This window comes from Pseudopipra pipra, chromosome W, assembly GCF_036250125.1.
Source record: "Pseudopipra pipra isolate bDixPip1 chromosome W, bDixPip1.hap1, whole genome shotgun sequence".
Taxonomy (NCBI): Eukaryota; Metazoa; Chordata; class Aves; order Passeriformes; family Pipridae; genus Pseudopipra; species Pseudopipra pipra.
Genome location: NC_087580.1, coordinates 38,101,612 through 38,128,777, shown reverse-complemented (window position 1 = coordinate 38,128,777; position 27,166 = coordinate 38,101,612). Strand labels below are relative to the sequence as shown.

The 27,166-nt window shown below is 54.7% G+C and overlaps 1 protein-coding gene, 2 long non-coding RNA genes and 1 pseudogene across 4 annotated transcripts; 2 read left to right on the top strand and 2 right to left on the bottom strand.

The window, feature by feature from the left end:
- The window catches only part of LOC135405029 (zinc finger protein 271-like), a 278,014-nt pseudogene that overhangs the window by 236,523 nt on the left and 14,325 nt on the right, over positions 1–27,166 (bottom strand).
- On the top strand, positions 5,927–13,039 carry LOC135405520 (alanine aminotransferase 1-like). 2 transcript variants are annotated; one of them, XM_064640226.1, is made up of 6 exons: positions 5,927–6,094; positions 6,736–6,865; positions 8,709–8,839; positions 11,178–11,421; positions 12,180–12,259; positions 12,795–13,039. In XM_064640226.1, the coding sequence occupies exons 1-6, from the start codon at positions 5,993–5,995 to the stop codon at positions 12,933–12,935; spliced, it is 828 nt and encodes a 275-aa protein (XP_064496296.1). In that variant the 5' UTR covers positions 5,927–5,992; the 3' UTR covers positions 12,936–13,039. The 2 variants fall into 2 exon arrangements, with proteins under 2 accessions (XP_064496296.1, XP_064496297.1); XM_064640227.1 differs by having other exon boundaries at positions 6,757–6,865; positions 12,795–13,038.
- Positions 14,214–18,665, top strand: LOC135405659 (uncharacterized). The gene is made up of 4 exons (XR_010425916.1): positions 14,214–14,334; positions 15,962–16,107; positions 17,887–18,292; positions 18,581–18,665. It is a non-coding gene; the product is annotated as an uncharacterized LOC135405659 (long non-coding RNA).
- On the bottom strand, positions 18,826–20,254 carry LOC135405676 (uncharacterized). Its single transcript, XR_010425934.1, has 3 exons — positions 19,904–20,254; positions 19,005–19,116; positions 18,826–18,920 (listed from the first exon to the last, which is right to left on the bottom strand). It is a non-coding gene; the product is annotated as an uncharacterized LOC135405676 (long non-coding RNA).

Here is a 27,166-nt window from a genome sequence, read left to right as displayed (position 1 = left end):
TGCTTCCAGTGCTGCATCCAAGCCATTGATGGAGATGCTGGAGAGCACAGGGCCCAGATGGAGCCCTGTGGAACCCCACCAGTGACCCCCATCTGATGTCACCCCAGTCACTGTCACCCTCCGTGCCCGACCCAGGAGCCAATTGCTCACCCAGCACAGGATGTGTTTATCCAGCTCTGGGCTGGACAGTTTGTCCAGAAGGATCCTGGGAGAGACAGGACTGAAAGCTTTACTGAAATCCAGAAAGATCACATCAACTGGCCTCCCTTGACCAGCCAGGTGGGTCATCTTGTCATAGAAGGAAATCAGATTTGATAGGCAGGACTTTCCACTCCTGAAGCCCTGCTGGCTGTGTTGTCTTTCAGGTGTTTTTCAACCTCTCCCAGAATAATCTTCTCCATAACTTTACCAGGCACTGAAGTGAGACTGACAGGCCTGTAGTTTCTGAGGTCCTCCTTCTCGCCCTTCTTGAAAACCGGGACAACATTCAGCAGCTTCCAGTCAGCCGGGACCTCTCCAGATTCCCAAGACCACTCAAAAATCATCGAGAGAGGTTTTCTGATGATATCAGCAGCTCTTTGGGGATTCTGGGATGAATCCCATCAGGCCCCAGAGATTTGTAGGGATCCAGCTGGAGCAGCAGATCCCACACAACGTCAGGGATAGCTGGGAGTTGATCATTCTTGCAGTCATGGTCCTGCAACTCAGGGCTCTGAGACCCCCTTGGTCCGTCATCCGTGTTGAAGACAGAGGCAAAGAAAGCGTGAAACACCTTTGCCTTGTCCTTGTCCCTGTGTGGGAGGGGACCATCCTCATCCTGGAATGGGTCAATGATAATTCTATACTTCCTATTGCCATTATTATATTTGAAAAGACCCTTTTTATTGTCCCTCACATTTCTGGCAGCTTCAACTCCAGCTGAGCTTTGGCCACACAGATTTTCTCCCTACAGTGATGAGCAGCATCTCTGAATTCTTCCCAAATCACTTGACCTGGCTTCCACTGGGCACACACCTTCCTTTTTTGCCTCATTTCCAAGTCACAATGATCTGTTTATTCCATGAGGCCTTGCAGTGTCCCAATGGCCCCTTTGGGTCCACAAGCCACTGCAGTGTCACAATGGCCCCTTGATTTCATGATGTTCCGCAGTGTCCCAGGGTTCCTCTGGCTCCAGGAGGCCCTGATGTGTCACAATGGACCCACTGTTCCATGAGATTCCCCAGTGTCCCTGTGTCTCTTTGGTTCCACGAGGCCCTGGAGTTTCACCATGGACTTGACTCCATGAGGCCCTTCATTGTCATAATATCCCCTTGATTTTATGAGTTTATGAAATGTCTCAGGACTCCTTTTGTTCCATGAGGCCCCACAGTTTTTACAATGGACCCTTGCTTCCATGAGATTCCATGAGGCCCCACAGTTTTTACAATGGACCCTTGCTTCCATGAGATTCCATGGATTCCAAGGGTTCCTTCTGTTCCATGAGGCCCTTAAGTGTCACAGTGGCCACTTGATTGCATCAGGTTCCACAGAGTCCCAGGGTCCCTCTGGCTCCACGAGTCTCTGCAGTGTCACAATGGCCTCTTGGTTCCATGATTTTCCACCTTGTCATGGGTTTCCTTTTGCTCCATGAGATTCTGCAGTGTCCAAAATCCTTGATTCCCTGAGGTTCCGAAATGTCTCAGGGCTCATTTATATCCATGAGTCTCTGCAGCGTCTCAATGGCCCCTTGATTCCATGAGGTCCTGGAGTGTTACCCAGGACCATTTATTCCATGAATTTCCACAGTGTCACAGAGTCCTTTTTGTTCCATGAGGCCCCTCAGTGTTACAATAGCCCCTTGATTCCTCCAGGTTCTGAAATGTCTGAGGGTTCTTCTGGTTCCATGCGGCCCTCCAGGGTCACAGAGTTCCCTCCATTCCAGTGTTCCGGGGTTCCTGTGGTTCTGTAGTGGGCTGACCTTGGCAGGACACCAGGTGCCCACCCAGCCACTCTGTCACTGCCCTTCCCAGCCCGACAGGGGAGAGAGAATAAGATGGAAAAGGACTCGTGGGTTGGGATAAGGCACTTTACTAAAGCCAAAGTCAAAGTCTGTGCCCACCCAAGGCAAGAGGAAAAGAACAGGGTTTATTCTCCCCTTCCCATCTGTGCAAGTTTCGAGCTGGCTTCCCGCCAAGCCCCCGAAACTCGACAACAAGGACCCGCTTCCCAGAGAGGGAAGAGAAAAGAAAAGACCCAAGCCGCCAAAGTTATAGCAAAAATATATACATATATATATTTTACATATGAGACAGATACACAAAACGAGAATACCACACACCACAACTCCAGAAATCCCAAACAGCTCCCCAAAAAGGGAAGAGGGGGAGGAAGAAGGGAGAAGGACAAAAAGGGACAAAGACCGAGCAAGTCAACCAGCCAACTGAAGGCAAACTAGCAAAAATCTCACCACTTCCCTTCGAACAGGCAGGATGGCCAGACACGGCCCAGGGCTCCTCCCTCACGCGTGGCAGATAACGGCAGTCACTGTGGGCCTCAGCTCCAGATAAGCCAGACCGAGACAGGGACCCACCGTCCTCGAACCTCGCCGGAAAGGAAGAGGGAGAGATCCCTCCCGCTGGCTTTATTTATACCTCAAGTTACGTAAAGGAATAGCATGGAATACTTCCGTGATCACTTTCCTAGTTCCTTCCTGGTTACAAGCTGGTCTCCAGGAAGGCCTAGAGTGAAACCATCACATCGGGATTCCCCAAGATGTTCCCGGATCAATCCCATGGCATTCCCAGGATTCCCCAGGATGCTCCCGGATCATCCCCGCAGCATTCCTGGGATTCCCTGAGATGCTCCCAGATCGTCCCCATGGCATTCCCAGGATTCCCTGGGATGCTCCCGGATCGTCCCCACAGCATTCCTGGGATTCCCTGGGATGTTCCCAGATCATCCCCACAGCATTCCCGGGATTCCCTGGGATGTTCCTGGAGCATTCCCACAGCATTCCCGGGGATATTCCCGGTATTCCCTGGGCTGTTCTGGTTACCTGCCGCAGGACCACCGGCGCCGGGAGCTCGGGGGTGTCCCCGCAGAGGCCCTGGGGGACAAACTGGGGGGGGACACTGGGAGGGTCGGGGGGGGTCACCCCGCGGGGGGTCCTCCCCCATCCCCCCCTTCCCGCTTCCCTCAATCCCGGGGGTTGGGGAATTCTGGGATTTGGGGTGTCCATGGCTCCCCTGTGGAATTCTGGGATTTGGGGTGTCCGGGGGGTCCCTGAGGAATTCTGGGATTTGGGGTGTCCGTGGGTCCCCTGTGGAATTCTGGGATTTGGGGTGTCCATGGGATTTGGGGTGTCTGCAAGCCCCTTGTGGAATTCTGGGATTTGGGGTGTCCGTGGGATTTGGGATGGCCACGAATCCCCTGTGGAATTCTGGGATTTGGGGTGTCCGTGGGATCGTGGAATTCTGGGATTTGGGGTGTCCGTGGGATTGTGGAATTCTGGGATTTGGGATGGCCACGAATCCCCTGTGGAATTCTGGGATTTGGGATGGCCACGAGTCCCCTGTGGAATTCTGGAATTTGGAGTGTCCGTGGGATTTGGGATAGCCATGAGTCTCCTATGATATTCTGGGATTTGGGGTGACTGTGAGTCCCCTGTGGAATTCTGAGATTTGGGGTGTCCGGAGGTCCCTTGTGGAATTCTGGGATTTGGGGGTGTCCGTGGGTCCCCTGTGGAATTCTGGGATTTGGGGTGTCCGGGGAATTTGGGGTGTCTGTGAGTTCTCTGTGGAATTCTGGGATTTGGGGTGTCTGTGGGATTTGGGATGGCCGTGGGTCCCCTGTGGAATTCTGGGATTTGAGGTGTCCGTGGGGGCTTGGGGTGACCCCGGGGGTCCCGTGGGGGTCCCATGGGGGTCTGTGGGTCCCTGGGGGGTTCTGGGTGACTCAAGGGGTCCTGGGGGGGTCTGGGGTGACACTGGGGGTCCCCTGGAGGTCTGTGGGTCCCTGTGGGGCTCGGGGTGACACTGGGGATCCCGTGGGGGTCTGTCGGTCCCTGTGGGGCTCAGGGTGATGCTGGGGGTCCCGTGGGGGTCCCATGAGAGTCTGTGGGTCCCTGTGGGGCTCAGGGGGACTCTGGGGGTCCCTGTGGGGCTTGGGGTGTCCCTGAGGGTCCTGTGGGGGTCTGGGGGTCCCCGTGGGGATCCCCTGGGGGTCTGTGGGTCCCTGTGGGGGCTCGGGGTGACCCTGAGTGTCCCCACGGGGGTCCCCATGGGAGTCCCTGTGGGTCCCACTGGGGCTCGGGGGGTTCCCTGGAGGTCTGTGGGTCCCTGTGGGGTTCTGGGTGGCCCTGGGGGTCCCATGGGGGTCCCATTGGGGTCTGTGGGTCCCCATGGGGCTCTGAGGGTCCCCTGGATGTCTGTGGGCCCCTGTGGAGCTCGGGGTGACCCTGTGGGTCCCGTGGGGGTCTGTGAGTCCCTGTGGGGGCTTGGGGTGACTCCGGGGGTCCCCTGGAGGTCTGTGGGTCCCACTGGGGCTTGGGGGGTCCCCTGGATGTCTGTGGGTCCCTGTGGGGGCTCGGGTTGACGCTGGTGGTCCCTGTGGGTCGCCGTGGGGCTCTGAGGGTCCCCTGGAAGTCTGTGGGACCCTGTGGGGTTCTGGGTGACCCCGGGGGTCCCTGTGGGGGTCCCGTGGGGGTCTGTGGGTCCCTGTGGGACTCGGGGTGACGCTGGGGGTCCCTGTGGGGGTCCCCATGGGGGTCCCTGTGGGTCCCACTGGGGCTTGGGGGGTCCCCTGGAGGTCTGTGGGTCCCCGTGGGGTCTGGGTGATCCCAGGGGTCCCGTGGGGGTCTGTGAGTCCCCGTGGGGGCTCGGGGTGACCCTGGGGGTCCCGTGGGGGTCTGTGGGTCCCGTGGGAATCCGTGGGTCCCCGTGAGGTCCGTGGGTGACCTTGGGTGACCTTGGGGGTTCCGCGGGGGGGTCCGGGGGTCCCTGGGGAGTCTCCGGATGACCCTGGGGGGGGCCCTGGGGGTTCTCTGGGTGCCCCTGGGGGTCCTGGGGGTCCCCTGGGTGACCCTGGGGGTCCCGTGGGGGGGGTGGGGGGGGTCTCACCCATGCCAGCTCCTCCTCGGTGCCATCCCCCCCCTCGAGCAGGGGGGTCTCCGGGTCCGGGGCGGGGTCAGCGGCCCGCGGCCGCCATGGCAGGATCCAGGTCCGGGATCGGGATCCCTGGGAAACCCCCCCGGGGGGGGGGCGTGGCCGGGTTGTTGTTTTGGGGCCGGGTTAATGTTTGGGCCTCCTGGTTAATGATTAGGGGTCTTAATTAATGATTAGGGGCCTTAATTAACGAGCAGGGGTCCGTGCCGGGGTGCCCGGGGTGGGCGGGGTCCCGTCTGTCCGTCTGTCCGTCTGTCCGTCTGTCCGTCTGTCCCTCCGTGCCCAGCTCCGCCCATGTTATGCCACCCCAGGACCTGCCCCGAGCCCAGGGTTGTCCCTCTTTCCCCCCCGATTTCAGCCCCCCTTTCTCCCCCGGTGCCCCCCGTTATCCCTTTTCCCACCCCATTTCCCCTCCTGTCCCTCTCCCAGTGCCCATCCCGTGCCCGGGACACCCCGTTTCCCCCGTTATCCCCCTTTTCCAGCCCCGTTTTCCCCGGTTACCCCCTTTTCCAGCCCCATTTCCCGGTCCCGGTGCCCACCCCGTGCCAGGGACACCCCATTTCCCCCCGTTATCCCCCTTTTCCAGCCCCGTTCCCCCCGTTATCCCTATTTCCAGCCCCGTTCCCCCCAATTATCTCCCTTTTCCAGCCCCGTTCCCCACCGTTATCCCCCTTTTCCAGCCCCGTTCCCCCAATTATCCCCCTTTTCCAGCCCCGTTTCCCAATCCCGGTGCCCACCCCATGCCCGTTTCCCCCGGTTATCCCCCTTTTCCCGTCCCATTTCCCGATATCCTGCCCAATTCCCGCCCCGTTTCCCTCCCCTGGCACCACCCCCCTGGCACGGGCCGGGCCATGGCGGCCCCCGAGGGCACCGCGGGGACATTCCAGGCTCTGGAATGCGGCGGCGACGACCCGCATTCCATGGGATGGGCTCCCATTCCCGTCCTGCGCCAGGTACCCCCGGGAATGTCACCCGGGAATGTCACCCCCGTGTCCCTGGGGACAATCCCGATCCCCAAATACCCCCGGGAATGTCCCCCCCGTGTCCCCGGGGACAATCCCGATCCTCTGGGAATGTTCCCCCCTGTGTCCCCGGGGACAATCCCGATCCTCTGGGAATGTTCCCCCCTGTGTCCCCGGGGACAATCCCGATCCTCTGGGAATGTCCCCCCCTGTGTCCCCGGGGACAATCCCGATCCCCAAATACCCCCGGGAATGTCCCCCCCTGTGTCCTCGGGGACAATCCCGATCCCCAAATACCCCCGGGAATGTCACCCCCGTGTCCCTGTGTCCCCCCAGGACTCATTCCCACTCCCTAGGTGCCACCTGGAATGTCCCCCGCGTGTCCCTGGGGACAATCCCGATCCCAAATACCCCCGGGAATGTCCCCCCCTGTCCCCGGGGACAATCCCGCTCCCTGTTCCCAGGTTTTGGATCCCTGTTCCCAGGTTTTGGGTCCCCGTTCCCAGGTTTTGGATCCCTGTTCCCAGGTTTTGGATCCCTGTTCCCAGTTTTTGGATCCCTGTTTCCAGGTTTTGGATCCCTGTTTCCAGGTTTTGGGTCCCCGTTCCCAGGTTTTGGGTCCCCGTTCCCAGGTTTTGGGTCCCTGTTCCCAGGTTTTGGCCACCTGTGTTTATCCCGAACTTTTGGACACGGACACGTTTCCCGAGGCCGTTCGGGGCCGGGCCCGCCGGATCCTGCGGGAGATGGACAGCGGGAATATCGGTGGGATTTGGGGGGGTTCGGGGGCTTTGGGGTCACCCTGGAGGGGTTTGGGGTCACCCCGGCGGGGTTTGGGGGCTTTGGGGTCACCCTGGAGGGGTTTGGGGTCACCCCGGCGGGGTTTGGGGGCTTTGGGGTCACCCCGGAGGGGTTTGGGGGCTTTGGGGGGTTTGGAGGTTTTGGGGTCACCCCGGCGGGTTTGGGGGCTTTGGGGTCACCCTGCAGGGGTTTGGGGGGGGCTCGGGGGCTTTGGGGTCACCCTGCAGGGGTTTGGGGGGTTCGGGAGCTTTGGGGTCACCTCGGCGGGGTTTGGGGGCTTTGGCGTCACCCTGACGGGGTTTGGGGGGGCTCGGGGGCTTTGGGGTCACCCTGCAGGGGTTTGGGGAGTTCGGGAGCTTTGGGGTCACCTCGGCGGGGTTTGGGGGCTTTGGCGTCACCCTGACGGGGTTTGGGGGGGCTCGGGGGCTTTGGGGTCACCCTGGAGGGGTTTGGGGGTTCGGGAGCTTTGGGGTCACCTCGGCTGGGTTTGGGGGCTTTGGGGTCACCCTGGAGGGGTTTGGGGGGGTTGGGGACTTTGGGGTCACCCCGACGGGGTTTGGGGGGGTTGGGGGGTTCAGGGGCTTTGAGGTCATCCCAGAGGGGTTTGTGGGGTTTGAGGGCTTTGGAGTCACCTCGGCGGGGTTTGGGGGGTTTGGGGGCTTTGGGGTCACTCCAGCGGGGTTTGGGGAGTTCGGGGGCTTTGGGGTCACCGCGGAGGGGTTTGGGGTCTTTGGGGTCACCCCGGTGGGGTTCGGGGGCTTTGGGGGGTTTGGGGTCACCCTGGAGGGTTTTGGGGGTCCGGGGGCTTTGGGGTCACCCCGGCGGGGTTTGGGGGCTTTGGGGTCACCCCAGAGGGGTTTGGGGGCTTTGAGGGGTTTTGGGGTCACCCTGGCGGGGTTTGGGGGGTGCCGGGAGGGGGGGTCGGGATCCTGTGGGGTACTCAGTGTGGGGGTGGGTGGGTGGGTGGGTTGTGGGGTGTCCCGCGGGGGGTCTGGTGATCTGTGGGGTGCCCGTTTGAGTTATGGGGTGCCCAGAGCCTTGGGGTGCCCTCAGAACAACCCATGGGGTGCCCATTTGAGTTATGGGGTGCCTGATTGAGTTATGGGGTACCCGTTTGAGTTATGGGATACCCAATTGAGTTATGGGGTGCCCAGAGCCATAGGGGTGCCCTCAGAACGACCGTTTGAGGTTTGGGGTGCCCAGACTGTCGGGATGCCCTCAGAACGACCCATGGGGTGCCGTTTGAATTATGGGGTGCCCCTCTGAGCTCTGGGGTGCCCCTTTGATTTCTGGGGTGCCCTCAAACAATCTCTGGGTTGCCCGATTGAATTATGGGGTGCTTGTTTGAGCTTTGGGGTGCCCCCAAACAATCTCTGGGGTGCCCCTTTGATTTCTGGGGTGCCTGTTTGAATTCTGGGGTGCCCGTTTGAGCTATGGGGTGCCCGTTTGAGCTATGGGGCGCCCCTTTGATCTCTGGGGTGCCCCAAACAGTCTCTGGGGCGCCCCTTTGATCTCTGGGGTGCCTGTTTGAATTATGGGGTGCCCCCAAACAATCTCTGGGGTACCCCTTTGATTTCTGGGGTGCCTGTTTGAATTCTGGGGTGCCCGTTTGAGCTATGGGACGCCCCTTTGATCTCTGGGGTGCCCCCAAACAGTCTCTGGGGCGCCCCTTTGATCTCTGGGGTGCCTGTTTGAATTATGGGGTGCCCCCAAACAATCTCTGGGGTGCCCCCAAACAATTTCTGGGGTCTCTGGGGCTCCCCTTCGATCTCCGGGGTGCCCCCCTGATCTCGGGGTGCCCTCCCAGGTGGGTACAACCACGAGCACCGATCCCGGTGTGTTCCCGAGCGCGTGTCCCGGTTCCTGGAGCGGCGGGACGGGATCCCCTCGGACCCCAAAAACATCATCCTGTGCAGCGGCACCGCCTCCATCCTGCCGGTCAGTCCCTTCCCTTCCCAAACTCCAGGGAATTCCAGCCTTGGAAAAACCCCCAGCCTGACCATGAGGAAAAAAAAAAATCCCACCGGTTGGAAAAGAAAAAAAAAAAAAACAACCCTCTTTTTTTTAAATTGAAGAAATTTAAATTTAAATTTTAAAAATTTAATATTTTATATTATATTATGTCATAATATATTATATTATATATAGTTTTATAATTATATATATAATATATAATATATATTATAAATAGATATATAATATTATCAATAGTTTTGTAAGTAAATATATAATATATATTACATACATTATAAATATATATAATATTATATATAGTTTTATAATTATATACAATATATATTATAAATATATATTTATATATATTATTATATACTATTACATTTATATGATATTTATGTATTTATAAAAATATATATTTATGTTTTTAGATATTATATCATATGTTACTTTATTTATTATATATTATATATATTATATATAAAATATATATATTTACAATATCTATATTTTTATATATATATGTATATATATATATATAATTATAAAACTATAGAACTATTAAAACCGAGGGGGTCTTTTCTCCCTCCAAAAAAACAAAACTCGGTGCCGGACTCGAATAAAAAAGAAGGGGAAGTCCCCTTTTTTTGCAGCGAAAAGAAACCTTTTCAGGCAAAAAAAATGAAATATTAACCTTATCCCATTTCCCTGAGAATTCCATCCCTAAACCCCCATCTCGACTGTCGAGAAAAGAAAGAAAAAAAAAAATCCCTCTTTTTTTTTTTTTCTTAAATGGAAGAAATTTAAATTTAAATTCCACGAGTTTTATAGTTTTATAATTATATATAATTATATAAAAAGATATATATATTATTATAATCTATATTTAGATATTTATAAAATATATTATATATATTATATATTATATATATTTTTTATATATATATTATATATAATAAATATCTAAATATAGTTATTTAAATATTTCTAAATAATTCTACTCCAGCACCGAGTATTTTTTTTTCGGGGGGAGGAAAGACCCCCTCGGGTTTAATAGTTTTATAGTTTTATAATTATATATATATAATACATATAATATATATATTTATAATATATATATTATATATGTAATAGTTCTATAATTACATATAATATATATAAAATATATATTTATAATATGTTATATATGCTATATCTATAATATATATAATTATAAAACTATAGATAATAAAATATAACATGAAATATATAATATATATAATATATATATAAAATATATATATATTATATATATATTTTATAATAGTTTTTTTCTTTAGATAAGGTTAATATTTCATTTTTTTGTCTGAAAAGTGTTTTTTTCGCTGCAAAAAAGACCCCCCAGACACCCAGCTCTGGGACTCGGAGCTCTTCAAACTTCACCCCATTCCTATAAAAACACCACCCATATTTTTATTTCTCCTCCCTGTTCCCCGGGAATTCCAGCCTTAAACCCCCGGCCTGACCATCGGGAAAAGAAAAAAAATATCCCTTTTTTTTTAAATCGAAGAAAGACACCAGAAACTCCGGAAAAAAAAAAATCCCTCTTTTTTTTTTAAATGGAAGAAATTTAAAATTTCAATTTCAATACCCCGCTGCGAACTTGGGGAGCAAAGAAAGGGGGGAGGGGTTTTATTGCGGATTTATTCAGGGTTTTTATTATATATGTATATTATATATATAATATATATATATTTATAATATATATTATATATATTATATATAATATATTCATAATTATAAAATTATATATAATATAAAATATATAATATATATAAAATATATATTATATATTATAATGTATATAATATATGTACTATATATATAATATATATAGTATATATTATAATATATATAATATATATAGTATATATTATAAAAATATATATTATATATATTATATATAATTATAAAACTATATATAATATAATATAGTATAAAATATATAATATATATAAAATATATATAAAATATATATTATGTATATAATTGTAAAACTATATATAATATATTATATATAATGTATATATTCTATATAAAATATAAATATATATTTTTATATATATATATAAAATATATTTTTAAAAATATACATTATTTATATATTTTATAATAGTTTTTTTATCTCCCTTACCCGGCCAAAAAAAAAAAAAAAAGCCCCCCCCAATCTCCGGCTCTGGGACTGGGATCTCTTAAAACTTCCCCACATTCCTATAAAAAAAAAACCAAAATTTTTATTCCTCGCCCCGACGGGTCCCGTTGTCCCTCCTTCCCTTGGCAGTTCGTGCTGTCCCTGCTGGTCGATCCCCGCTCGGCGGTGCCCACGGGGGTCCTGGTGCCCGTGCCGGGCCCCCCCCTGGCCGCGCTGGCCGCGGGGCTGGCGGGGGCCGTGCCCATCCCGTACCCCCTGGAGGAATCCCGGGAATGGGCCCCGGACGTGGCCGCGATCCGCCGGGAGCTGCAGGACGCGCGGGGCCGCTGCACCCCCAAAGTGCTCTGGGTCGTCAACCCTGGGGACCCCACGGGTGAGTGCGGGGGGTTAAACCCGGCCCGGGGGGAGCTGGGAATGAGGAAACTTGACCTGGGGCTCGGTGGGAACGTTTAAACCCGGCCCGGGGCTCGGTGTCCCCAATTAAACCCAGCCCAGGGCTCGGTGGGCACGATTAAACCCTTCCTGTGCCTCAGTTTCCCCGGTTAAACCCAGCCCGGGGCTTGGTGTCCCCAGTTAAACCCAGCCCGGGGCTCGGTGTGCCCAGTTAAACCCAGCCCAGGGCTCGGTGTGCCCAGTTAAACCCCTCCTGTGCCTCAGTTTCCCTGCTGGGCTCTGCCTAAACCCCCCCCCCTCCCGTGCCTTTGTTTCCCAGTTAACCCCTCCTTGGGCCTCACTTTCCCCTCTGGGCTCTGGTTTAAATCCACCTCGGGCATCACTCGCCCCTCTTGGGCTCCACTTAAACCCCCCCCGGGCCTCAGTTTCCCCAGTTCAACCCATCCCACCATTCCCATTCCCGTTCCCACTATTCCCATTATTCCCATTATTCCCATCATTCCCACTATTCCCGTTATTCCCATTATTCCCATTCCAGCCCACATGCTCAGCCAGGGTTCCCGGGCTCAGCCCCCATTCCCACCATTCCCATTATTCCCATCATTCCCATCATTCCCATCATTCCCATCCTTCCCGTTATTCCTGTTATTCCCACTCCAGGCCATGTTCTCAGCTGGGATTCCAGGCTGAGTCCTCATTATTCCCACTATTCCCGTTATTCCGTTATTCCCACCCCAGGCCATGTTCTCAGCCGCCATTCCATGCTGGCCCTGCTGTCTCTGGCGTTCGAGGAGCCGCTGCTGCTGCTGGTGGATGAGGTGGGGCAGCCCCAGTGCCCCCAGTGCTCCCAGTGCCCCCCGTGCCCCTTGGCAGCCCCCCTGCCCTGGCCCAGTGCCCACCCCATTCCCAGGGCACTCCCTGCCCCATTCCCACCCCATTCCCAGGGCACTCCCTGCCCAATTCCCACCCCATTTCCTCCCCATTATCCCTTTCCCCACCCCACTATCCCAGAGCACTCCCTGCCCCATTCCCGCCCCATTTCCCCCCTAATTCACTTCCCCAGTGCCCCCATTATCCCTTTTCCAGCCCCATTCCCAGGCACTCCCTGCCCCATTCCCACCCCATTCCCACCCCATTCCCCCTTTTCCAGCCCCATTTCTCTGTCCAATTACCCACTCCATTCCCAGGGCACTCCCTGCCCAATTCCCACCCCACTCCCACCCCATTCTCGCCCCATTCCCACCCTATTCCCAGCCCATTCCCAGCCCGTTTCCCATCCCCAGGTGCACCAGGGCACTCCCTGCCCCATTCTCGCCCCATTCCCACCCCATTCCCCCCCGTTTGCCCCCCCAGGTGCACCAGGAACGCTCCTTCTCCCCGGATCGCCCGTTCGTGTCGTTCCGCCGGGCTCTGGCTGAGGCCGGGCCCCCGCTCTCCTCCTCCGTCCAGCTCGTCTCCTTCTACTCCCTGTCCAAGAGCGCTGCCGGAGAGTGAGCGGGAATGAATGCCGGGAATGGGATGTCCGGGATGGATCTCCCCGGGCTGAGCGCGGCCGTTCCCGCAGGAGCGGCTTCCGCGCGGGGTTCCTGGAGCTGGTGAACATCGAGGAGGGGGTTCAGGAGCTCTTCCAGCTGGCCCAGTCCATCCCCCGGCCCTGTGTGCCCGGCAGGATCCTCCTGGACCTGCTCATGGACCCACCGGACCCAGCAGATCCCATTGCGAGGGCGGTGCAGGAGGTGGGAGAGGCTGCTTGGGGCACGGCCCGGCCCAGCCCGGCCCAGCCCATCCTATTTCTTATCCCACCCCATCCATCCCATCCCGTCCCATCCCGTCCCATCCCGTCCCATCCCATCCCATCCCATCCTATTTCTTACCCCATCCCATCCCATCCCATCCCATCCTATCCTATTTCTTACCCCATCCCATCCCATCCCATCCCATCCTATCCTATTTCTTACCCCAGCCCCAGCCCATCCCAGCCCCAGCCCAGCCCAGCCCAGCCCATTCCATTCCATCCCATTCCATTCCATCCCATTCCATTCCATTCCATTCCATTCCATTCCATTCCATCCCATCCCATCCCATCCTATCCTATTTCTTACCCCATCCCATCCCATCCCATCCTATCCTATTTCTTACCCCATCCCATATCCCAACCCCAGCACTGTGTGTCCCTGTGCCGGTCACTCTCCCATCCCAATCCCATTATCCCAATCCCATATCCAGCACCGTGTGTCCCTGTGCCGGGCGCTCTCCCATTATCCCATATCCCATATCCCATTATCCCATATCCAGCACCCTGTGTCCCTGTCCCTGTCCCATCCCAATCCCATTATCCCAATCCCATTATCCCAATCCCATATCCCATATCCAGCACCGTGTGTCCCTGTCCCGTCCCAATCCCATTATCCCATTATCCCAATCCCATATCCCAATCCCAGCACCGTGTGTCCCTGTACTGGCCGCTCTCCCATCCCAATCCCATTGTCCCAATCCCATATCCAGCACCGTGTGTCCCTGTGCCGGGCGCTCTCCCATTATCCCATATCCCATTATCCCATATCCCATTATCCCATATCCAGCACCGTGTGTCCCTGTGCCGGGTGCTCTCCCATTATCCCAATCCCATTATCCCATATCCCATTATCCCATTATCCCATATCCAGCACCATGTGTCCCTGTCCCTGTCGCTGTCCCATCCCAATCCCATTATCCCATTATCCCAATCCCATATCCCATTATCCCACAGCACCGGGTGTCCCTGTGCCAGGCTCTGTCCCGGAACGCTCGGAGGGTTCAGGATGTTCTGGGCTCTGTCCCCGGGATTCGCTGCCCGGCCCCGGCCGGGGGGCCCCGAGCCCTCCTACGGGTACAGGGCACGGACACCGACAGGGTAAGGGGGTGACTGGGGGCACTGGGGGCACTGGGAGGGACTGGGGGAATGGGGGAATGGGGGCACTGGGAGGGACTGGGGGAATGGGGGGAATGGGGGGACTGGGATGGGGGACTGGGAGGGACTGGGGGCACTGGGGGGACTGGGGGCACTGGGGGGACTGGGAGAATGGGGGAATGGGGGGACTGAGGGCGCTGGGGGGACTGGGAGGGACTGGGGTTGACTGGGATGGGGGACATTCCCATGGGTCCAGGGCACAGACACGGGACAGGAACCGGTACAGAGGGGACTGGGGGAACTGGGATGGGGGACTGGGATGGGGGATACTGGGGGACACTGGGGGGACTAGGGGCACTGAGGGAACTGGGGGCACTGGGAGGAGGGGACTGGGGGGAACTGGGGAAGTGGGGGGCACTGGGAGAACTGGGGGGAGAGAGGGAAGGGGGGGGACACACGACCCTGCGGGGGGGGATTGGGGAACGGGGGGGGGGGGACTGGGAACGTGGGACATCCTGGGGACTCGGGACATATTCGGCACATGGGACACCCTGGGAATGTGGGACATCCCGGGGACATGGGGGGGGGGGGGGTGTCTGGGGGACTCGGGACATCCCGGGGACAGGGACACCCTGGGAATGTGGGACACCCTGGGGACATGGGGGGGGGGTGTCTGGGGGACTCGGGACATCCCGGGGACAGGGACAGGGACACCCTGGGGACAGGGAAAGGGACACCCTGTGGACAGGGGACACCTTGGGGACAGGGACACCCTGGCAATGTGGGACATCCTGGGGACATGGGGGGGCCTGGGGGACTCGGGACATCCCGGGGACAGGGGACAGGGACATCCTGGGGACAGGGAAAGGGACATCCTGGGGACATGGGGGGGCCTGGGGGACTCGGGACATCCCGGGGACAGGGGACAGGGACATCCTGGGGACAGGGAAAGGGACACCCTGGGGACAGGGACACCCTGGGTACAGGGGACACCTTGGGGACAGGGGACACCTTGGGGACAGGGGACACTCTGGGCACAGGGGACACCTTGGGGACAGGGGACACCTTGGGGACAGGGGACACTCTGGGCACAGGGAACACCTTGGGGACAGGGGACAGCCCAGGGACACCCTGGAGACAGGGGGAAAGGGACACTCTGGGGACAGGGACCCCCTGGGCACAGGGTCCCTCCCTCGGTGTCCCCCCCGTCTCCCCCTTTTCCCCTCCCTGTCCCAGCGGTTCTGTCCCCCTGTGTCCCCCTGTCCCCCTATGTCCCTGTCCCTGTCCGTGTCCCAACTGTCCCCGTGTCCCCCCTGTCCCTGACCCTGTCCCCCTGTCCCCTGTCTCTGTTCCTGTCCCTGTCCCCTGTCCCCTGTCCCCTGTCCCTGTCCCCTGTCCCTGTCCCCTGTCCCCTGTCCCTGTCCCTGTCCCCTGTCCCTGTCCCTGTTCCTGTCCCCCTGTCCCCCGTCCCTGTCCCCTGTCCCCCTGTCCCCTGTCCCCGTCCCCTGACCCTGTCCCTGTCTCTGTCCATCTGTCCCTATCCCTGTCCATCTGTCCCTATCCCTCTGTCCCTGTCCCTGTCCCTGTCCATCTGTCCCTATCCCTGTCCATCTGTCCCGTGTCCCCCCAGGCGCTGTCACTGTCCCGTGTTCGGTACCGGCGGTCGGAGGAGCTCCCGGAGGAGCTCCCGGGGGTGTTCCCAGGGGTGTCCCCGAAGGAGCTCCCGGGGGTGTTCCCGGGGAGCCACTTCGGGCTCGAGGGGGGCTCCCACCTGGGGTACGGGGGAGATGGGGGGGTACCCAGAATGGGGGGTCTGGGGGGAAATGGGGGCACCCAAAATATGGGGTATTGGGGGAAATGGGGGCACCCACATGGGGGGCACGGGGGAGATGGGGGGTACCCAAAATGGGAGGGTCTGGGGGGAAATGGGGGCACCCAAAATGGGCAGCACGGGGGAGATGGGAGCACCCAAAGTGTGGGGTGTGGGGGGAAATGGGGGCACCCACATGGGGACACGAGGGAGATGGGGGGCACCCAAAATGTGGGGTGTGGGGAGGGGAATGGGGGCACCCAAAATATAGGGTATGGGGGAAATGGGGGCACCCACAGTGGGGCACGGAGGAGATGGGGGGGGCAAAATGTGGGGGGTGGGGGGAAATGGGGGCACCCAAATTGTGGGGTATTGAGGGAAATGGGGGCACCCACATGGCGGCACAGGGGGCCACCCAAAATGTGGGGTGTGGGGGAGATGGGGGAGTACCCAAAATGTGGGGTGTGGGAGGAAATGGGGGCACCCAAATGTGGGGTATTGGGGGACATGGGGGAGCACCCAAAATATGGGGTGTGGGGGGAAATGGGGGCACCCAAATGGGGGCACGGGGGGCACCCAAATGGGGGGTATCGGGGGGACATGGAGGGCACCCACCTGGGGTATGGGGGGGGCACCCAAAATATGGGGTATGGAGGATATGGGGGGCACCCAAAATATGGGGTACTGAGGGAAATGGGAGGCACCCAAATGGCGGGTGTAGGGGATATGGGGGCACCCAAAATGTGGGGGACACGGGGGGCACCCAAAATGTGGGATCTGGGGGAGATGGAGGCACCCAAAATGTGGGACTTTGGGGTCCTCTTTGGGAGCTGGGGTTGGGATTTTGGGGTCCCAATGTGGTGGGGGAGGGTGTTGGGATTTGGGGGGTGGGAATCTGGGGTCCCATCAGGGTGTTGGGTGTTACAGGGTGGGATTTTGGGGTCTTGTTGGGGTGGGGGGTGTTGGATGTTACAGGGTGGGATTTTGGGGTCCCATCAGGGTGTTGGAGTTGGGTGTTGGGATTTTGGGGTCGGGGGTGGGATTTTGGGGTCCCGTTGGGGTGGGGGGTGTTGGGTGTTAAGGGGTGGGATTTTGGGGTCAGGGGCTGGGATTTTGAGGTCCCATCAGGGTGTTGGGTGTTACGGGGTGGGATTTTGGGGTCTCATCAGGTTTTGAGTGTTAGAGGGTGGGATTTTGGGGTTGGGTGGGTTTGGGATTTTGGGGTCCTGTTGGGGTCGGGCGTGTTAGGGGGTGGGATTTTGGGGTTGGGAGCTGGGATTTTGGGGTCCTGTTGGAGTAGGGGGTGTTGGGTGTTAGGAGGTGGGATTTGGGGGCTGGGATTTTGGGGTCCCCTAAGGTGTTGGGGTCAGGGGGTGTTATTTTGGGGTCCTCTCAGGTGTTGGGGTCAGGGAGTGTTATTTTGGGGTCCCCTCAGGTGTTGGGGTCAGGGGGTGTCGCCTCCTGGGCTCCGCTGCCACCCCAGTTTGGGGCTCTTTGGGGTGGGGGGTGGGCTCCAATTTGAGGGGTTCCCATTGCCCAGTGGAGCCCCCCCGGCCGGTGGGGTGGGATTTGGGGTGGGATTTGGGGGGGATTTGGGGTGGATTTGGGGCCGGAAGGATCCACGTGCCCCCTGGTGCCCCCCCCGGCCGGTGGGGTGGGATTGGGGGGGATTTGGGTGGGATTTGGGGGGGATTTGGGGGGATTTGGGGCCGGAAGGACCCAGGTACCCCCCCGGTGCCCTCCAGGCTGTCGCTGCTGCTGCCGCCGCAGACGCTGGAGAGGGTCCTGCTGCTCCTCACCCGCTGCCAAAGCCCATCCCAGCCGGAATGATCCCAAGGGACAGGAGCCCCCGGGCTGGGGAGGGATTGGGGGGATCCAGGGAGGGATTGGGGGGAGCCAGGGATGGATTTGGGGGATACAGGGAGGGATTGGGGGGATCCAGGGATGGATTTGTGGGATCAATGGATGGATTGTGGGATCCAGGGATGGATTAATGGGATCCACAGATGGATTCATGAGATCAATGGATGGATTTGTGGGATCCAGGGATAGATTCATGAGATCCAGGGATGGACTGTGAGATCCCATGGATGGATTCATGGGATCAGTGGATGGATCCATGGGATCCAGGGATGGATTGTGAGATCCAGGGTTGGATTCATGGGATCCAAGGGTGGATTCATGGGATCAGTGGATGGACTGTGGGATCCAGGGACGGACTGTGAGATCCCATGGATGGATTCATGGGATCAGTGGATGGATTGTGGGATCCAGGGATGGATTGTGGGATTCAGGAACAGATTCATGAGATCCACAGATGGATCCATGGGATCCAGGAACAGATTCATGAGATCCACAGATGGATCCATGGGATCCAGGGATGGATTGTGGGATCCAGGGACGGCTTTGTGGGATCAGTGGATGGACTGTGGGATCCAGGGATGGCTTTGTGGGATCCATGGATGGATTCATGGGATCCAGGGATGGATTGTGGGATCCAGGGCTGGCTTTGCGGGATCCAGGGATGGACTGTGACACCCATCAGATCCCGTTCCCGGCAGGCTCCGTTTATTAATTTACAAAATCCCGATAAAACGCCCCTGGAAAAAGGCTCCCGGGGGAGGGTGTGGGAAGGACATTCCCGGGAATGCCCCTCACCTGGCAGCATCCAGGATCTCCTGGGTGGCCAGGCGGGCGATCCAGTGGAAATCCAGGGGGAGGTGCCTCCTCCAGAAGCGCCGATCCCGCCCGTAGATCTGTGCCGGGAAGCGGGGGCTGCCTGCGGAAAACCGGGAATGGCAGCGGGGGGAAGAGGGGCAGGAAGGGATCCCAGATCCCCAAATCCCATCCCATCAGTCCTTACTGATCCCGTGGAATATCCTGGCGATGGCTCTCCCGGAGAACTTCTCGTCGGGGCGGACGGACAGGAAGCATCGGATGTCAGAGCGGACCCAGCTCTCCCAGTCCCGCAGATCCTGAGGGCAGGGAAGAGATCAGACCTGCTCCCATCACATCCCATCCCAAATCCAGGGGGAGATCACAGCCCTGCTCCCATGCGATCCCATCCCAAATCCATGGGGAGGGCACAGTCCTCATCCCGAATCCATGGGGAGCTCAGCCCTCATCCCATCCCATCCCAAATCCATGGGGAGGTCATATCCCCCCTCCCAAATCCCTGGGGAGATCATATCCCTCATCCCAAATCCATGGGGAGCTCACATCCCTCATCCCAAATCCATGGGAGATCATAGCTCGCCTCCCAAATCCATGGGGAGCTCACAGCCCTCCTCCTCCTCCTCATCCCAAATCTATGGGGAGGTCATATCCCACCTCCTAAATCCATGGGGAGCTCATATGGCTCCTCCTTCTCCTCCCTCCTCTTCCTCATCCCAAACCCATGGGGAACTCACATTCTTCATCCCAAATCCAAAGGAGATCATATCCCTGCTCTTCCTCATCCCAAATCCATGTGGAGCTCACAGCCCTCATCCCAAATCCATGGGGAGCTCACATCCTTCCTCCTCCTCATCTCAAATCCATCTGAAGCTCAAATGGCTCCTCCTCCTCCTCCCTCCTCTTTCTTATCCCAAATCCATGGGGATTCACATCCCTCATCCCAAATCTATGGGGAGCTCACATCCCTCCTCATCCCAAATCTATGGGGAGCTCACATCCCTCCTCCTCCTCATCCCAAATCCTCACCCTCATCCAACCCCAGGCATTCCCAACCTGGGATCATCTCCCAGGAAAACCGGGATGTACCTGAGCCCTTCCCAGCTCCTCCTCCTCCTCCTCCTCCTGCTCCTCCTCCTCCTCCTGGGATCCGAGTCCATCCTGCTCGAAGTATTCCCGGATCAGATCCTTGAGCCTGGAGCTCCTCCTCTCCTCCTCCTCCTCCTGCAGAGGGTTGGGATCCAAGCTCTGGAATGCCACGCTGAACCCACCCCATCACCTTCCCACCCTTTCCCAGCATTCCAGGGAAATCAGGGCAGGAAAACAGGGACATAGGGGTGGTTTTCCTCACCTCTGGAATGCCACGCTGATCCCACCCCATCAACTTCCCGCCCTTTCCCAGCATTCCAGAGAAAACAGGGGCAGGAAAACCCGGGAAGGGGTGGTTTTCCTCACCTCTGGAATGCCCGGAAACAGGCCCGGAGCTGGCGCAGGGCGGCCTTTTCCCGGGATTTCACGTGCTGGAGCAGGAATTGGCAGACAGAGTCGAGCTCCCCCTCGCTCAGGTCTCCATAGGCGCGGAAGTGGAAGGACAATTCCCCAAATTCCACCCGGATCCTGCTTGGCCCCGCGCGCCCTGGGGAGGAACCAGGCATGTATCCCGATCCCGATCCTGATCCCGAGGCATGACGGGACCTCTCTGGAGGTGTGGATCTGGGTGGGATCCCCCCTGACCCTCAATCCCAATTCCAATCCTGATCCCACTCCCAACCCCACTCCCAACCCCACTCCCAACCCCAATTCCAAACCCAACCCCAACCCCAATCCCAATCCAGATCCCAATCCCGATTCAAATCCCAATCCCAAGGGATTCCAATCCCAACCCCAATCATGCGGAATCCCAATCCCAACCCCAATCCTGATCCCAATCCCAACTCCAACCCCAATCCCCATCCCAATCCTAACCTCAATCCTGATTGCAATCCCAGTCTTAATCCCCATCTCAATCCCAATTCCAATCCCAATTCTGATCCCAATCCCCCAACCCTAATCCCAACCCCAATCCCAATCCAGAGGGATTCCAATCTTGATCCCAATACCAATTCCAATCCCAATCCTGAGGGATTCCAATCCCAATCCCTATCCCAACCCAATACCAATCCAGATCCCAATCCCAATCTCAATCCCAACCCCAATCCCAGTCCCAATCCCAATCTCAAACCTGATCCCAATCCAAGGCATTTTGATTCCAATCCCCATCCCAGTCCCAATCCTGAGGGATTCCAATCGCAATCCCAATCCCAACTCCAATCCCAACCAGATCGCAATCCCAATCCCGAGGGATTCCCGTCCCAATCCCGATTCCAATCCCAATCCCAATAGATTCTGATTCCAATCTCAATCCTGAGGGATTCCAATCCCAATCCCAACCCTGAGGGATTCCAATCCCAATCCCAACCCCAATCCTTAGGGATTCCAACCCTAATCCCAACCCTAGTCCCAATCCCAACCAGATCTCAATCCCAATCCCGAGGGATCCCAATCCCAATCGATTCCGATTCAAATTCAAATCCCAATCCCGAGGCATCCTAATCCCAATCCCGAGGGATTCCAATCCCAACCCCGATCATGAGGCATTCCAACCCCAATCCCAATCCCAACTTCAACCCCAACCCCAACCCCAATCCCAATCCCAATCCTTAGGGATTCCAACCCCGATCCCGCTCCCTCTCCCAGTGTTACCGTTCCATATCCGCGTCTCCCCCTGGAGCCTCCGGAGTTCCCGTTTCACCAGCGCCGATTCCCAGCCCATGGAATCGCTGAGCTCCACCATGTCGAATTCCAAGGATCCGGAATTCCGGTGGTCCCGCCTCGCCAGCCGCTCCTGCGCCAGGAAAACGGCCACGGGAGAGCAACTGAGGGGAAAAACCCCAAAATTGGGAAAATCCCCACCGGGAATCGGGTTTTCCTGGGAATTCCCAGGTTAAAAAATCCAGGAAAAATCCCATTGGAGCTGGGGGAAATCAGGTTTTCCTGGGAATTCCCAGGTAAAAAAATGCAGGAAAAATCCCATTGAAGCTGGGGGGGAATCGGGTTTTCCCGGGAATTCCGGGTAAAAAAATGCAGGAAAAATCCCATTGAAGCTGGGGGGGAATCGGGTTTTCCCGGGAATTCCGGGGTTAAAAAATCCAGGAAAAATCCCATTGGAGCTGGGGGGGAATCGGGTTTTCCTGGGAATTCCCGGGTTAAAAAATCCAGGAAAAATCGGGTTTTCCTGGGAATTCCTGGGTTAAAAAATCCAGAAAAAATCCCACCAAAGCTGAGGGGGAATTGGGTTTTCCCGGGAATTCCAGGGTAAAAAATCCAGGAAAAATCGGGTTTTCCTGGGAATTCCCAGGTAAAAAAAATGCAGGAAAAATCCCATTGGAGCTGGGGGGAATGGGGTTTTCCCGGGAATTCCTGGTTTTTCCCACCTCCGAGCCGCCTCCCGGAGCTGCCGGGCGCCTCCGGAGCAGCAGATCCGGCACTGGGAATGGGTGGGAAGCAGCAGCTCCAGCCAGTGCCGGGGGTGCAGCTCCAGGTAGCACAGGAGGGTCTCGATCCCTGCAGGAAGAGAGATCCAAGGAATTCCAATCCCAAAAAATCCCGTCGGGAATCCAGGAATTTCACACACCCCCCCGGAGCCAGGGTGGGATCTGTAGGGGATTCCCCCCCCCCTCAATCCCGATCCCGAGGGATTCCAATCTTGATCCCAATCCCAATTCCAATCCTGAGGGATTCCAATCCCAATCCCAATCCTGAGGGATTCCAATCACGATCCCAACCCCAATCCCAACCCCAATCCCAATCAGATTGCTATCCCAATCCCGAGGGATTCCCGTCCCAATCCCAATCCCGATTCCAATCCCAATCCCAATAGATTCTGATTCCAATCCCAATCCCAATCCTGAGGGATTCCAATCCCAATCCCAACCCTGAGGGATCCCAATCCCAACCCCAATCCTTAGGGATTCCAACCCCAATCCCAACCCTAGTCCCAATCCCAACCAGATCTCAATCCCAATTCCAATCGATTCCGATTCAAATTCAAATCCCAATCCCGAGGCATCCCAATCCCGAGGGATTCCAACCCCCAACCCCGATCATGAGGCATTCAAACCCCTGTACATTGTACAGGCCTATAAAACAACAACAATCTATGAAATGCATTTACAGAACAACAATATAGCAACAACATATAAACCATATATGGAATGTATTTACATGAGTAGAATCTTTAGAAAAGCAAAAATCAGCAACACTCTATAAACCTTATTTAGAGACCAACAACAAAAGAGCAGCACATCAAATGTATGCACAGGAGATTCATATCCCTGTCCAATCTGTCTGCCAGTCTGGAAGAAAAGCCAGGACAGAGCCTGGCTGGGGATGGGAGCTGGATCTGGCAGGATGCTGAAAGGGTCTGTGGGGCTGGGAGGGATGTGTGGGGCTGGGGGCATCTGTGGAGCTTTTTTAGTTTACAGCTAGGTATTTATCTTTGTTTAAGAAATGGATGCTTTTCCCTAGCATAATTGATACAGAAACAAACTCTATCCCAAGCAAATTATCCAAAAACATTAATAAGGTATTGTGCATAAAAGGAGGAAAATAACCCTTGGAGTAATCTGAAGCTGGACACTGATGTGGGCTATTCCAAACACAACATCTGGCGTGCAAGGTAGACAAAATAGAAAAGCTGACAAGGTCCAGCAAGAGCTGGTGAGCCATGGGCTACTTGCTGCCTAAGTCTGAAGAGCAATAAAAGCCTCCAGCCAAGGGGAGTTGATTTCACATGAGCTGTCATTGACAGAAGGGGAAACTTTTTCAGTCAGAACAACAGGTCACCAGAAACAAAGACTTGTTTTTTTCTACAAAATGGAAGGAAAAAAAAGGAAAGAGTGAGGCTGCAGCTCTACACAATCATCATGAGATAGACTAGAACTAAAACTGAGGCAAAGGACTTCAATAAGTGCAGCATTGTTCACACTTATGGCTGTGTCCTGGTTCCAGGGGCTGGGACCAGTTTATCATGATGTGGGTATAACCCAAACTGTGCATCCTTTGAAACCTGACCAGTGTGTGACAGGAATTCCTGTCACAGGAACCACCCCAAGCAGTGCAGGAGGAGCCTCCCAAGCAGCAGTTGCAGGGCAGAGGGACCGGACCTGAGGTGCCTTTGGTGCCCAGGAACTCCCCCCACACAGCCCCTCTCCTGCCCCGAGGGTCCACCAGAACAGGGGGAGCCCAAAGGACTGGACTAGAGCAATTCAACAGACATTTTGGGGCCATTTTATGGACATTTTGCAGGGGTGGTGCAAAGACTAAGGGAAGGAGACCTGTGTGTTATAGCAAAGAATGGGAAGGGGGTGGTGGGGGGTGAAGTTGTATTGAGTCGTGTGGGGCCTGGGCATGATGGGACTGGTGTGGAATAAGGGCTGGAATGTGCTGGTTTGGGCCGGGGTGGAGTTAATTTTCTTTGCAGGGGCTGGTGTGGGGCTGTGTTTGGGCTTGTGCTGAGCACAGGCTTGAGAACACAGAGGTGGTTTTGTTAGTGCTGAGCTTACCCAGAGCCAAGGTCTTTCCTGCCCCTGGCACAGACACACTGGGGAGGGGCTGGGGGTGTGGGGGAGGCTGGGAGGGGACACAGCTGGGACAGGTTTGGAGTGATGGAGATTGTTTTCCCAAGCCACCATTCCATGGTGTAATAGATTAGTAGTAGTAAAGTAATTTACTCATCAAATTAGTAGTAGTAATAGTTGTAGTAATTTACTCTTTTAATAGTATTGCATGTTATATTTATATATATATTTGTAATCAAGGTTCTGTTAAGGCCGGTGAACTGTAAGTTACAGAATGGGCAATTAATCTGTCAGTACTATAAACTGATAGTCCTGCAGCTGCAGTTTCTAAGCTAACAACACAAGATGTTATGCCTTACTGAATAAGTCTTTTGTATATTGTCTAAAAATGTACGCTTAAAGTAACGAAGGGAAGGACAAGGATCAAAGGGTCAGGAACGAAGATGATAAAAAGTATCCAAGATGGACATCTGGAAGAGACTCACACAGTAGGCCTCAAGGACTAAAAATTACCTAAGACTATGGAAAGGAAAGTACCTGGCAACTAAAAGCGAGCTTGCAAATGAACCAACCAGAACCAGACTTGTGAACTCGGATCCAATAGAAGGATAAAAAGTGACTATGGGAAGGAAATTGAACAAAGTATAACGAATACTGTTTTTGCCAACTGCTTTGCTGGCCGTGTGTCGAGCAGGGGTCTCCCTGGCAGCCCAACGCACTATTTTGTTTATTTGCAATTTATATAAATCTTTAATAAATTTTTGCTGCAATATTTTAGCCTAAGTTTCATTTACTAATAACATCCATATTGGAAATACAATGAAATCTCCACAAAGAGTAGCATTGAAGGTTCAGACTGAAGGTGAGGAAAAAGAAATGTCACTCAAAGAGGACCCTTGTGCTGCAAGAGGTCACCCAGAGGGAGTCAGGATCAGCCCATGGCTTTGTGTTCCAGGGAACAGCCAGAGCTGGTGCAGAGACATCAGGGAGGGTCTAGAAATGCTGCTGGGAGGGGGTGGGAAAGCAGGAGGGGTGTGTGCAGCCTGCAAGGCCAGAGCAGCAGCAGGGCCAGGGCAGGACAGCCTGCAGGAGAGATGGCCAAGGGCTCTGGCAGGGCTGCAAGGCCCAAAGGCACCCAGGCCTTTGTCCCCTTGCCTCTGGCAGCTGCCTCTGCCACTCAGGCCACCACAAGCCACTTTCCTGGCAGGTTCTGCCCTTGGTTTCTGCCTCGCCCCTCCCTCAGGAGCCTGGCAGGGGCTGCCCAGTTCTGGGCCTTTGTTGTTCCTACTCCTCCCATCCCAGTGCCCCCCAAACAGCCCTGAGCCAGCCGGGAGGGACAGGATCTGCTGGGCCAGGGCCTGGGGCTCAGGCCTTGGCCTTTGTGCTCCACAAAACCAAGGCAGGCTTTGCTCAGCATTGCAGGGGCCTGCCCAGAGCCTTTGTCTGCCTGCACTCCTGGCCTCCAAGGAGCTGCTCCAAGGAGTCCCTGGGGAGGCTTTGTCAGGGCCTGCCCTCAGTGGGGCCCAGCAATGCTTCAAGGCACTTGGACTTTGGCTTCTGACTTCTTCAGCAGCTGCTTCAATCTTCTCTCAGCACCTCAGGATCATGGGCTGGGCTGCAAACACACCGTGGGGCTCATTAAATTCCAGAAATCCCTCAGGATCTCTTTGTCTTCCTTTAATTGTCTTCAAGGCAGTTTCAAAACAAGTGTTTGAAGTTTGTAATTTTTTTGTTTTAATTCAATGATGGAAAATTTTGTAGTTCAGAGGAGAGGTGATAGAGGTGTTCTCCAAGTGATCCTGATGCTGAGTGTCTCCTCAGGAGATCCACACTGACCCTGGATGATCAACCTTGCTCCTTACCCCCCAACCTCATCAGTTCTGACATGGCCCATCTTGGACTGACAGCTGATGCAGCTCCAGACACACTGTGGGACCCATTAAAACACAGAAAAAAAAATTATTTTTCTTTCCTTAATTGTCTTCAAGACGTCAACAACAAATTGTAGTTGTTTTGTAGTTTAGTTAAGGAGGAAGATTTTAAAGTGGAAGTCACAAAAAAAATATATTTTTTTATGAAAGAGAATGATTAACTCAGAGCCTTGGGATGCAAGAGGGTCAGGGTGCAAAGGATTTAGACACAAAGATAAGGGGGCAAAAGAGTTTAGTAACACTTAATCATTGACCAATTGAGCAGTTTTCAAGTGATTTAATAGCATTTGTCACAATTTTAACAGTGACTGAATTACAGATTCACAGTAACAACCTTCACACCACAGTCAATTCACACCCACACCCAGGCAGAGATGTGTGGACACATCAATAGCTGGGTGTGGAAAGGTCCCTCTCCCAAATTCTCCTGTTGTCAGGGAAACACTCCCCCAAATCCCTTTGTGTTTGACAACAGACAAGGGTCAGAGCTGGAGGAGTGTTTGTTGAGACGGATCAGAATTGTCCTGGGCATCAGCGAGGGTCTTTGGAGTGTTGCAAACTGGAGGGTTCCCGAGCTGGGAGAGGCTGCCAGAGGTGTCCCACTGAGAGGGAGGTGCTGGGGAGCTGCCAGGGTCTCCCTCAGCCCTGCTGGTTGTGGGCTCCCAAGGGAACTGGCTTTAGTTATCTGCTGAATTTCCATCCTGGTGTCAGCAATGACTGGAGTTTCCAAACTATTTGGGAATTGTATCCAAACTCTTCTCTTTGGGTTAGGATTCAGGTAGGGAATATTCCACGTTTTCCAG